Source organism: Nylanderia fulva, unplaced genomic scaffold (assembly GCF_048542155.1).
Source record: "Nylanderia fulva isolate GAGA-0341 unplaced genomic scaffold, ASM4854215v1 Scaffold13, whole genome shotgun sequence".
Taxonomy (NCBI): domain Eukaryota; kingdom Metazoa; phylum Arthropoda; class Insecta; order Hymenoptera; family Formicidae; genus Nylanderia; species Nylanderia fulva.
Genome location: NW_028189518.1, coordinates 319,443 through 332,004, shown reverse-complemented (window position 1 = coordinate 332,004; position 12,562 = coordinate 319,443). Strand labels below are relative to the sequence as shown.

Sequence of the window (12,562 nt, the reverse complement as noted above, 5' to 3'; positions counted from 1 at the left end):
ATGCACACAGAAAGAAATCTAGTAGCAGTAATAATCTTACTCTAGGTGGTAAGGGTTGTCCTTCAGAACCGCTCCATTGACCAGATGACAATCTTTCAACGTGATCCGAATCCAAAACGCATAAAGAAGCGAGAGCTAACCACAGTGTCGGAGATCGAAGACATTCTGTAGGATCGCGACTTTTTTCGTCCAATCTAGTTAAATTTAAAATATTCTCGGCTACAGCCGCTTTCGTTATAGATGCCCATTCCTCCGACAACTTGCCCTGTAATATGAGGAAAAAACATTCGTTTATATATTTTAAATAATTTAATAGATATATTTTAAATAAATTAATTAAATCATAATACTCACCGATGCCATGTCCTTCAAAAGTTGGATTATCACTTCTGCCAGTTTACGCGTCATACAACCTCTCAACCACCATCTCGTTCCAACATAACTTTTTGGGTGAATGCTGGTAGCTAATGAAACGCATTGAAGCGCTTTACCATTTTCTTTCCCTTTTACTTTAACTTGCACCGTCAATGCTTTCGCGATACAGCTTAAAAATACGTCGAGAATCCCGGCAGAATGTTCATTGAAGTCCGAAACGTGAGTGAAGCCGCTATTCGCCGCGGATACGATACTGAAGTCGGTAGGTGGTAATCGTTCAACGTTTGTAACGCTTGCTAATGTTTCGGGTTTAATTTCGGGTAATATACGTCTTAGAAGAGATGTTACCTGAAAAAAATAAAATAAAATAGAATAGAATAAAATATGATAAAGATTTTTTTTAATTTTACGCATAATTTTTCAAGCGCTAATATGAAAAATGTACCTGACGCTGCACCCTTGCTGATCCTGTATGCAATAAACTTAGTAAATCCTTTAGTAAGCCTGTCTGGTGTGATAAATAATATTGTCCTACAGAACTTCCGCTTAAAGCAAGAACCATTGAAAGCATTTCGAAGCAATAAGTATCAGCCGCTTTTGGTAAATCGCTGTTGTCGCTTAACAGACTATTAACAGGTGTCGGTGAACACAAAAGCGTCTCCCATTCTTCTCTCAAACGAATAGTCTCTTTTCTAATCGCTTGCACGATATGAGTACACACTTGTTTTTGTAAGTGTGTTAAGTTACTTCTGCTAAATAATATTCCGACCATATGTTCTCGGAGATCATTACTGTCCTCTAAATCTTCGTTAACACCTTCTGTCAATTCCGTCTGTTGTTGCTTTTCCCCTTGTATAAGTTTGCCAAATACCTGCAATACAACACGATACATTGTGAGAATGGAATGGCTTTAAACGAAAAAAATAAGTCAAATTCGTCGAGAAATCAAATTTACTTGAGAAGTGATTAGACGAAACACTTTCAAAGTTTCTGCCTCGCAATTTCTTTGCTGAATAGTCTGTGCGCTTAATTGTTTTCCTATTTTTAAAGATCCTCCTTCGATCTCACCAAGTACTCTGATTTGACGAACTCTCAAAGAATTATCTGGACCCTTCAATTCCATACCTACGACTATATGACGTTGATCTGTAAAGAAATATATATATAGTTATAATGATACAAATCAAAATTTTGAAACCCACTTTGTTTTAAAATGCATAGTAATAAACAATATTTTATATTACCAGTGATTGGACAATTAATCCATCCAGCAGATCTGCTCTCAATCTCTACTGATCTTAGCTTTGTCATCTCATCGGCGTTAATACCAGATAGGAAAGTTACGCTTGACACTTTGTGCTTTTAAATAAAAATATTCAATTAGATACATATTAATTGTATAATTTGAATAATTCAATTGTTATGAAAGAAACTTACTGTTAAATCGCGGCAATTATCGATATGTACGTACAACATTCTAGGCAAGGCATGAGCGCCACAGATAATAGTAATCACTTTAGTTTTGTTACGATCTTCATCTCCGGATTCCCAAAATGTTTCTGTCGAATTGTCAGTTAAACTACCAATCATAGCTTGGCGACTGGAAGCTTTAATCTCGACGCTAGACGTCAAATCCTTTAAAGCTTCCACACAACTGCTTATCTGTTGCGAAGTTGTCGATTGATGACTCTCATGCATACTCATTGTCACATCTTCTTCTTCTTCGGAACGTGAAAGAATTTTGCTAATATTACTAAATACGTGACTTCTATGCAGAAACATATGATCTGCTGGTGTGAATCGAATACCCCAGCATCGAATTGCAGCTTGTTGTAACGGAGATCCTGCAAGTTAATATAATTACAATATATCTATTAAATATTAATTTAAATTTGTTGCGAGTTACTTACCAAGTGGTGGCAATAGCATTAAGTCCGCAATTGTTTGCAATAAAGTGTGAAATACAGAAGGTAATGGATTGACAGATTCTCCAGCTATCACTAAATCACACAAAGGATGCTCACTGATACCGATCGTATCCTGAAAATTAAAGCAATAACTACATCACATTCATATCAACGTTAAATAATAAATAAAATAAATAAATAAACATATAAAATTTATACAAATCAATTTCTTGTTAAAAATATCACTTACATGATCTTCTTTCTTTTCTGTTTTATTATCATCATCATTCGCGTCTGTATTGTCAGAAGGAACAATCGGCGTAAGAGACGAGACGAACCACCACAGTAAGTCGTGTAAACAAATTGGTTGTGTTACGCTTCTTAAAAGCCAATTTAACGCCTGCATCGCGTAAACTCGACAAGCGGCGCGGCGCAATGCTTGCTTCATCGCAAGTTGTAAATGTTGTAAGTTGTGTTGTTGAAGAACGAATAACATCACAGGTCTCATGAGAATCTCAATTCGATCGTTACTCGCTACTTCGGTTTGACTAGTGGATACTATGGCGGATTGATCCATCGATGGTACTAATTTCTGCAGTGCAGCAGATGGATAACATAAAAGGGAAGATCCGGCTTCTAAAAAATAATAGAAAATATTTTATTAATATTTATTCAGGAAAGAAAATTTCGTGATTATTTATAATATACGATAACAAAATGTTGCTTAAAATATAGAATACAAACGTACCGTTATTCATTTCGCTACTGCTATTGTTACGTTTTCTCATCATAACCACTCTGCCATCATTACTGTTTCTAGCCCAAGGTGCACCGGTAGACATAGATACCGATCTATGGAACGTGCTACGATTTTTGCTGCTTTCATTATCACTGTCACTCATTGGATACTCCGACAGAGGCTGTAAAATGAGACAACGTTAATTGAAGCAATGTTTAAATATTAAAAATAGAAAAAGTATTTTCTTACCCTGCCATTCGCGTTATTGAATGCGCTACTGCTTCCTTCATAATTATTTTGTTGTCCATTTTCACGTCTTAGAGTTTCTTCGTAATATCTTTCGTCGTGACTTTGTGAGTGATGAACACCTAATGCTTGCAAACACTGGAATGGTCCAGTTGGCGGAAATGGTCCGGCGGCCTCTGGAGGACTATAATTTTCTGCTACAGACGATAAAGTCTGCGAAGGTCGTCTCTGCTGTTTCGGGATATTAAAGCCAGAAGCGCTAGCCAAATCCAGCAAAAACATCGCATTGTTTTTCATGATAATATGAGTTTCATTTCCACTGGGACTATTAATCGGAGATAGAGTTTTGCTCGTACCGTTTTTTCTCTTGGAAATCCCGCTTACCAATTTCTTCGCAAACTTGCTCTTTCTGGCCTTCAAATACTTATCTCTACATGTGTCGCAGATCAAGTACCACGAACTACCACCGACGCCGCCATCTCCGCAGTTGCCTGCCCACCCTACGCAATAGTTTCCACCGCTGTTATATCCTTTTCCGCCCGCATGCCAACCGCAACCAGGATGCATCATTTTCATATGATAAGTTACTGGATGTGGAAACATCAGGCCACAAAGTTCGCAGATAGTCTCGCGCTCGATTCCCGTCAAAACTTCAGATGCATTCGCTCTACCAATGGGTTTCCATTCCTTCTTTTTCCGATTACTCTTCTTTTCACGTTCCTTCACTTTATCCTCTCTGGGACGTTTCTCTGGTATCGGTCGTTTCACCAGCTTCATCGTCTGTATCTGCGATATAGGACTAGGTAAAATTGACTGTTGTTCGATGGCCTGCAGACAATTCGTGCTGAGTTCTTCCCACAGAAAAACCAAGCTCTTCAACGCGGGTGGCAGCACCGCGACTGTATGAAATTCGGGCAGGGAACTGAGCTTGCCCGAATCCGCTTGAATCTCTTCTTTGATCGTATTCTCCTGTTTCTTCCTGCTCCTATTGGCATTAGCGTTCGCGGCTGAACGCGTGAGTGTCTCCAACGTGCTAGGTTGAATGTGCAAGTAATTGCCGGCATTTGTCACTTCAACAGAATGTCTCTGTCGTGCCTTTTGCTCCTGTTGCTGTTTGTCACTGGATTGTACAACTGTATGTCTGGTCACAACCAATGCACCTTGTTTCGGTAAACTCGGGTGGAACTTGAGAAAACTCGCGCAAGCCATGGCATCGTGCACGATCCCCTCGTGCCACAGAAAGGCCGCGAAAACAGCTCTCAAACATTCCGCTACGGAAGGACTGATCGCTTCCTTCACTTTGTCTTTACTCAAATTAAGAGCACGATTAGGATTGGGACTTTGCTGCGCGTTGGCGGGCGACATGGCGCGTTTTGCTCTAGTTTTCACAACCTTCATGTGATCCCTTCTACTCATTTTCGGCGAGTGTCGCTCGTCCTTTACTCCGGAAGAACCAATGCTGAAGTGACCCTTCATAGCTGTAGCAGCGCTTTCGGGACTCGTCTGCGTTTGCGCTTGAGACACTTTGCGCGGACTTTCCTGAGGATCCTATAGAAAATTAAGAAGTAATGATTGATATAGATATTTTATCTTGATGAAGAAAGTAATTAAAGTGCAAAGGCTTTTATATCAAGCTGCTTACGGCACACTCCTTCTTCGGAGTATCGGGTGGACTAGCTATGCTGCCTTCGGATCTCATGTGTAGGGAACTGCAACTTGGACTCGGTGATAGATCACGCGTATTGGCAGTAGTACTGATACCGCTCGGTGACTGAGATGGATCTCTCGTTAAGCTGCTAACCAAGGCACTTGTGTCGCTCTGCGTTGAACCGCGACGTTGCGACGTTATGCTGTCGATCATCCCTCCTGACACTTGAAACAAGAAATAATAATATAATAATAATCGCAAGTTGTGTGCATCTCGAAATCCGTAAAATACATTCGAATATTCAATTCTGTGATGGCGAAGTGGTATTTACTTTCTCACCTTACTGGTAAAACGCATGGACAGCGATAGAGCAAGACGCTTATCACATTCGCTTACATTACACAATTCATTCGGTAAATTTAAGTCGTGCAGATTAATTTCGTGCGACCGTGTTGAAAATTAAAAGTTTCTAAAAAAAAAAAAAACACACACACACACATATATATATACATATTTTGCTTTTGTATTAAAGTGTAGAATATATATTACAATAGTACGAATTCTGATGACCGATTGCTCATTATATAAATTTAAACGTAATGTAAATTAGGATTAGGTTGTAAATATTGTATATTAGCGTGTATATTAATAATCTTACCTAATAGGGAGAGGCCGACACTTCGGGGGGAGCCGCAGAGTACAGGGCTGCTACTCATACTCTCTCCCCCTCCTATCGCGCTTCTCCCACCTAATAATTTTGATTAATTGTAGCATGTTTATTAAGTACGTCTTAATAATTTAATTATGCTCTCGGCTTCTGAATCGTATACAAAATTTATGCGTATGATGTAATCAATCATGCATCAACTAAAGAATAAAATGTCGCGTGCCATACCGAATGCTATTTCGCATGCATAGTAATATCGTAATATTCACTGATTAATATGTGAAGTGAGGGATTCTATATACTGTGTGCGCCATCAATATATATATATATATATATATATATATATATATATATATAAAATAAATAATATATAATTAAAACAAATTTCAATGATACAGAGAGATTCTGTGCACTATTCGATAATTTACAACTTTAGTAATTCAATAGGATAGGAGAGAGTACCTGGTGCGTTAGCAGCAGGAGGGAAGAGGCAATTGCCAGAAACGGCTGGCTGTCGACTGGACCCAGCTAAGATCAACATGACTAATTTGTTATAACTAATCCAAACAGCATATATTATTTGTATATTTATTAATAGTTAATATAAATATCTAATTTTTTTCTATCACATCTATCATATTTATCGTAATATCACTAGATCAAATGTCGTTATTCTTTCATATTCTAATACGCGATAAAAAAATGAAATATAATAAATACGTAAAATATTTTGCATTGCTGCCTTACAAGTATCAGCGTCCGTTCTCACAGCTTCTGAAATAATTTCATTTTTAAAGCAATTGCCAAATAGTGCCAAATTACACAAGAGTATACACATGGGTGTACAATGTTATAGAGAAATGAGTCATGAAATAAGTCTGTTCGATAGAGAGAAATGACTAGAAAATTTATAATTTAACAAAGTGTGGCGAATATATACCAGGTATTGGGACTGGACTAGACGATGGGCTGTGAAATCTAGGCGATCCACCTTGGGGATTTTTCGGCGAGGAACTTCTTGATGTACGTCGCGGTGTTTCCGGCGGTGTCGCTCCGTTGCCATTAACGCGGCTTTCCCCCATCGCTTTTACCAACTCCTTCACAGATACGCCAACGAATTCGGAAAAATCTCTGAAAAATTATTATATATATTAATATTATATAGATTAATTATATATGGAACATAGGATTTCTAACACTTTGAAAGTTACCATTTTTTTTTAAATTTGCTATGAAATGTGTTATGCAAAAAGAAATAGATAACATCATAAAGATTAACATAATTAGATTTTTTATGTTCACAAATAGATTCGATAACTTCAAAGTTTAATGATATACAATTCAAAGGGAAAGATATAATTACGTAAATAATTTTTAAAACTGATGAAAAAAAATTATAAAATATTGGTACAAATTAATATTTATTAAATATTGCAATTAAAGATTTATCACAAGAATATTATATATACGAAAATACATACCTGCCCGGAGAACTTCTTTTCTCTCCATGACATTTATCATCACCTCGCAGCCATTTCTGAAGAACGCTAAATTTTCCTCCGCCCCCTTCCCTTTCTCGCTCTTTAGCTACTCTTTCTTTCGAATGAGGCTTCGAAAATTTTGGAGTACCATCAGCTTTTTCCGATACAAAGCGTTCACTCCCTAAAAATATATATATATATATATATATATATATATATTTAATAAATATTTACACACACAATATTATTTATTCAAATTTGTTTTACAATTATCTACCTGGCGAATCATGTTGATTGTACGAACCAAAAACAAATGGATTTGTGTTACACCCCTCAATAGACTCGGCCGTCTCCGGCGTGTAATTTTGTGTGGTAAAATTGAAGCCCTCGTGGCTAACGGAAGGTACCGAAAAATCGAAACCTTTATAACTCGGTGAAATGGCGGGATCCGGTATTGACTTTTTGTCGATCGGATCGTTTTCTAAATCTTGCTCGAGTTTCATATAAATTACGCCAGTTTGTTTGTTGATCGCGAGCGACCATGCCTCTACGTTTCGACTCTTGTCAAAACAATATTTCGCCACTGAATCTTCATCGATACGCACCCAAGTTCCTTCGTGATTCACGCACTGTAACAGGTGAATCGTGAAGCACCATATTGTGTAAGTGACTACTTGTTAATGCATTAACAATTAACTTACATATTCTTGAATAGTCACTGTATTTCCAAGCGCTAACATTCCGATCGGCGCTCCCTTTAAACTCGGTTTGCTTCTAATATTGTGCCCGGAAGCGCCACATTTCACAACTATCATACTTCTTCCGGCATCAAAAGTCACCGTCTTCCTTTTACTGTAAAAAAAGACGAGCGTATTAAAATACGAAATGGAAATAGATAATGAAAGAAAGATTTGTTTACGTACTCGTCACCAGCGTCAGGTCGCTTTCGCAGAATGGTTTCCTTAATAACTTGATCTAGAATAGACTTTGGCTCTTCTACTGATAGAAGTAGAGTTTTCCCTAAATGCTGATTGTACTGCAAGCACCAGGCTTCGAGATGACTACTGTTACAATATTCCTTGATTGTCTCCGCGTTTAAACGTAGCCAGACGCCGTCATCGTTATGGATCTAATCAAGCAGAAAAGTAAAGCTTTATTCTCGTTTAAATTTCTTTTTAATCTTTGGAGTATATAAAAAAATTTAAATTAAAATTGTACAAAGATAAGGACACGCTAATAATTTTGCCAGTGTTATTTTTTTATCTTCAGATTTGACAAAAAATTATATTATTTTCATTTATTCCTTACAGTAAATTGGAAAAAAAATTAAAGAGTCTTACCTCATCGATGAAAGCTATAGTGCCATTAACCGAAACGAATCCGATTTGTTCGCTTTGCAGCGACGGATGGGCACGTATTCTCAAGCCCGCGCTATTCTTCGCGACGAATTTCCTGAGTCTGCTCGGCTGAAGCTGAGGCTTTTTGACAATGTTCTGAGTGGGCGGTTGCATACCTTGTGGAGGCTCCTTCACTTCGACTTTGTAATTCTAAACACGACGAAATTAAATTAACTTTAAGCCTCACTTCCCGACTTGTAAAGCGGGGACAGTGCGATTAAAATTGAGAATCCAATCAAAAAATAAATAGTCTACGCACATCTTCCATGCTATAACCATCCACCGTGATCATCAGCGAGTACCAGCCAACCGAGGCCGGTGTCCACGTGGCACTGTAACTGCCATCTCCGTTGGGTCTGACCAGCATACTCTCGCTCGATCTCTTGACAGTAGGTGACATGAACCTCAGTTCCTCGAACGAGTAATTCTGATAGGCTTTCATGATGGTAATAGCGTAGAAGCACATTTTGTTGTTGATGGTAACCTCATAAGAAACGTCCAGGGATGGTTGTGGATGACCGCCAAAAGTCATGGGATCCGGTTGAGAGACACGGCGGATCTTCCTGCTCTGATCGGATTCCGTGATGTCTGTCTTGTCGATCGGCACCGCCTTCACTTCGATCTGCGAAGAATGACAATTTGACATTCGAGATATTCGCTCCAGCGATCCTGAAAGCGGAGAAATACAGGTACCTTTAATCCGGATACGTGCACGACTTCGCCGTATTGATCTCTCGTGAGCACGGTGACGATGGCCGGCCATCCGCATCTCATTTCTTCACGAGAATATAACGCCTCACATTGGGAGGGATCGACGAAGCTATCCGGTTGCAGCCATCGTGCTAGCCTGCCACCGCTGGTGCCAGCTGAGCAGGAGACGAAATCGCGCAGGAAGAGACGCTCGTTCGAGTGACAACTAATAACAAAACAAACATTCCAAATTTAGTTTGTTAGCAAAGTGTTTCTTATTACAGTATACTTCGCAATAATCTCCTAATCTTCTAGCTACGTATACATATATTTAATTTGATATATAAGTATGTAGAGAATAAATAACATCTACATTTTCTCTAATTTATTTCTTAAATCATTATTTATTTGCGCAGCTAGAAAACTGCGCATAAATTTTAATTCATATTCGAAAGCTCTTTCTATTATAATATCGTGGTTTGGAATTTGATACGAGATATACAAGCAAACGTCAGATTTTTCGATTTTTCGATCAAAGTTGAGGAAAAATCTTTTATTAATGAATGTATAAAGTGCAGAAACTTCGCATAGCTCGTACTTGTACGTTCTAATTAATATAGCATGATATAAAATTACGCGCAGGAAGTAGGAAATGGAGATTTTCCATGGAAACTTTTAATCCTTCGTTAGTCACGTCAGGGAGAGCCGCAACGCCGAGAATATAAGATCATTGTGCGATGAGATACACCGGGATATAAACGTCGCAAAAGTTCGCGGGTTTGCGAACGGTTCACGTACTTTTATTATAAAATCGAGCTAAGTCTATTATGTACCAGCGCAGGTAGAGAGAAACACACAGTTCATTAAAGCGAGTTTGAGACAGTCGTGATACCCCTAATTGGTTAGTGCGCGGATCCCGACATCACGAATAGAGGACGATGCTCCTCTACCAGCCAGACAATCGTCGCTTCGGACTCCGCTCGGACTCATCCCTAATAAGGCACAATCACATCGCGGTTCTTCTCCTCGAGGCTCGTCAACGTGATCCGAGCTTCGCTACCTATATACCATATTATATTATATAACGTGAGCGAACTGTATCTGACATTTAAAGAGCATTTGAAAGAACGGAAGTTTCCGAGATTCTAAAAAGACACGCACAGTAGCTCCTCAGCTTCTAGATTATGGAAAAATATGTTCTGTGCGTGAGCTGAGTTATTTTGAATTTTTTTAATTTTAAATGATATATATATATATATATATATTTCAATTTTTCTTTTCCAATAAATTTAATACTACAATCATTTTGATCAAATCGTTAATAAAGTTAGACGTACTTATATAGATATATGATTTTCTCACGAATAGATTCCGTGTTTTATCGTCGCGAGAACCGGTATTCCGGAAAAATCATGCGTGAGAGATCTTGTTGGAATTCGCGTGTATCGATCGATTATACGGTATTTCCGCGTAGAAAATCCTCAAAATTGATTTTCTTCGACGACGTCACGATCAATAAATCTATAATATATAAATCTTGCAGTACTGCAAGAATTTAATCAACATATTGTATAATATGAAATTATTAATGTGACGATTGATCTTCCTTTCAAATCTATATTTTTTAAAAATATAAAAAAATATTTTTTAATGAATAATTCTTCGAACTTTGACAGAACTTTTGAAAGAGAGACCAAAAGTTTTAAACTATTTATGCACAAACTATTTTGAGTAGAATAAAATCTCTGAAATTAACATTAGTTTTAATGGTTAATTTAATTTTGGGAAATAGACCATTCCAGCAACGTTTCGTTCGTTAATTTAATTTTGGGAGAGACCATTTTAACGCGAATTCTAGATTAGGAGAAATTAAACTCCGATGATACCTCCGAGTCAGAATGAGAGTTATGTTGGAACCTCGATCCAAGTCTGCGGTATCGCGCGCGTATCAAACCATGTAACAAATGTAATTTTCGCGAGTCAGATATAAGCGCCGAGGAACGGGCGCGCTTTCGCCATCGATCATAGTCATGACGAAAAAGATGAACGAGCGGCATGCTAAAGATAATAGACACCGGTGCATAATACGCGAAAGGGAAAGAGAGATGGAGATGAAGAGAGAGGGAATCGGAAGCATGTGGCTTTAAAGATCAGTATCCACGTGACGTACAGCCCGTACGTGACCATTTCGGAAATGGGCACTTCGCGACTCCTTTCAGTTTGAGAAACGCGTTATGAATGAATGGAACAACGTTTCATGCGTGACAGGGAAAAGGAGAAGGAGGAGTTGCAGTGCTCAGCCCAAGAGGAGGAAGGGCGCAAGCAATTTCTCATGGGAAATTAAATGGGCAGGTTTCCGCTCATAAAGCGAAGAGCTTACGACGGTATGTCGAGCTTTAGGGAAACGCTATTTGCTATTATGAAAAGCGATGTGGCAGCGTCTTTCAGGCCACTGTCTCGTTTTTACGGCGTATCTCTGAGTTTCCCTTGTCGCGGAAACTAGTTCCGGAACAATCTGTCAGAGACGATGTGGTTCACGTTGCTTTTTATCACATACCTCGTGTATCTTTCTTTAATTGTCAGCAAGAAAGCGCAATCGTGAAAATGACTAACGCTTGTGAGTTACAGAAAAATCCGCAGGGGTTATCGAACTCGTTCAATAAAATCTATGCGGTATTTATGTATAATAATTAGTTCTCTCTCTCTCTCTGTTTTATTTATGGAATTTATATACATTACCCTCCACAAGTTTGAAAACACTTTACATTTTACAGTTACACAATCGCATGGCAGCGATCTGTGTAAGATATTTAAATGGCGTTTTTATATCGTCATTGTGCGATTGTTTAACTGTAAAATGTAAGGTGTTTCCAAATTTGTGGAGAGTACTGTATATAAAAAATTAAATGTTTGAAGTATTTTCCAGAATAATTTTCTCATGTGAAAATCTCGAACTTTAATAGGGAAACGCTTTTTCCTATTATGGAAAAGGACACACCGCCGTCTTTCAGGTCAGTGTCTCGTTTTTATGATATACCTCTAGGGTTTCCTTGTCGTAGAAACTAGTTCTGGGAAAATCTATCGGATACGACAGTGGTTCACATTACTTTTTATCATAAACCCCGTGTATCTATCTTTGATTGTCAGTAAGAACGTGTAATCGTGAAAATGACTAACGCTTGTGAGTAGAAAATCCGCAATGGTTACCAAACTCGTCCAATAAAATCTATGCAGTATTTATGCATAATAATCAGTCCTTTCGCTATTTTATTTATGGAATTTAAATTTTATTTTGATCAGCTTATTAATTTTGATTTGTAAAATAAAATACAAATATTTTTTACATATTTTTCTCAGCGTATAACCATTAACACTTAAAATTTTATCATCGTAGATAACATATCTCTTTATT

At 37.9% G+C, this 12,562-nt stretch overlaps 1 protein-coding gene across 4 annotated transcripts in view; it reads right to left on the bottom strand.

Annotated features, from left to right (window-relative positions):
* Window positions 1–12,562, bottom strand: part of hiw (MYC binding protein highwire) — a 184,172-nt gene that overhangs the window by 1,960 nt on the left and 169,650 nt on the right. The window contains exons 17-37 of one of the 4 annotated variants that reach the window (XM_085479734.1): window positions 9,154–9,376; window positions 8,720–9,082; window positions 8,404–8,610; window positions 7,987–8,192; window positions 7,765–7,915; window positions 7,341–7,692; window positions 7,064–7,244; window positions 6,523–6,713; window positions 6,045–6,110; window positions 5,574–5,663; window positions 4,910–5,139; window positions 3,271–4,815; window positions 3,031–3,202; window positions 2,533–2,918; window positions 2,286–2,415; window positions 1,813–2,219; window positions 1,620–1,734; window positions 1,331–1,521; window positions 821–1,246; window positions 355–723; window positions 41–265 (exon numbers count right to left, since the gene is read on the bottom strand). In XM_085479734.1, the coding sequence (XP_085335860.1) occupies window positions 41–265; window positions 355–723; window positions 821–1,246; window positions 1,331–1,521; window positions 1,620–1,734; window positions 1,813–2,219; window positions 2,286–2,415; window positions 2,533–2,918; window positions 3,031–3,202; window positions 3,271–4,815; window positions 4,910–5,139; window positions 5,574–5,663; window positions 6,045–6,110; window positions 6,523–6,713; window positions 7,064–7,244; window positions 7,341–7,692; window positions 7,765–7,915; window positions 7,987–8,192; window positions 8,404–8,610; window positions 8,720–9,082; window positions 9,154–9,376 (6,226 nt within the window). The remainder of the gene's footprint in view (window positions 1–40; window positions 266–354; window positions 724–820; window positions 1,247–1,330; window positions 1,522–1,619; window positions 1,735–1,812; window positions 2,220–2,285; window positions 2,416–2,532; window positions 2,919–3,030; window positions 3,203–3,270; window positions 4,816–4,909; window positions 5,140–5,573; window positions 5,664–6,044; window positions 6,111–6,522; window positions 6,714–7,063; window positions 7,245–7,340; window positions 7,693–7,764; window positions 7,916–7,986; window positions 8,193–8,403; window positions 8,611–8,719; window positions 9,083–9,153; window positions 9,377–12,562) is intronic. The other 3 variants (XM_085479736.1, XM_085479735.1, XM_085479737.1) reach the window with 3 other exon arrangements.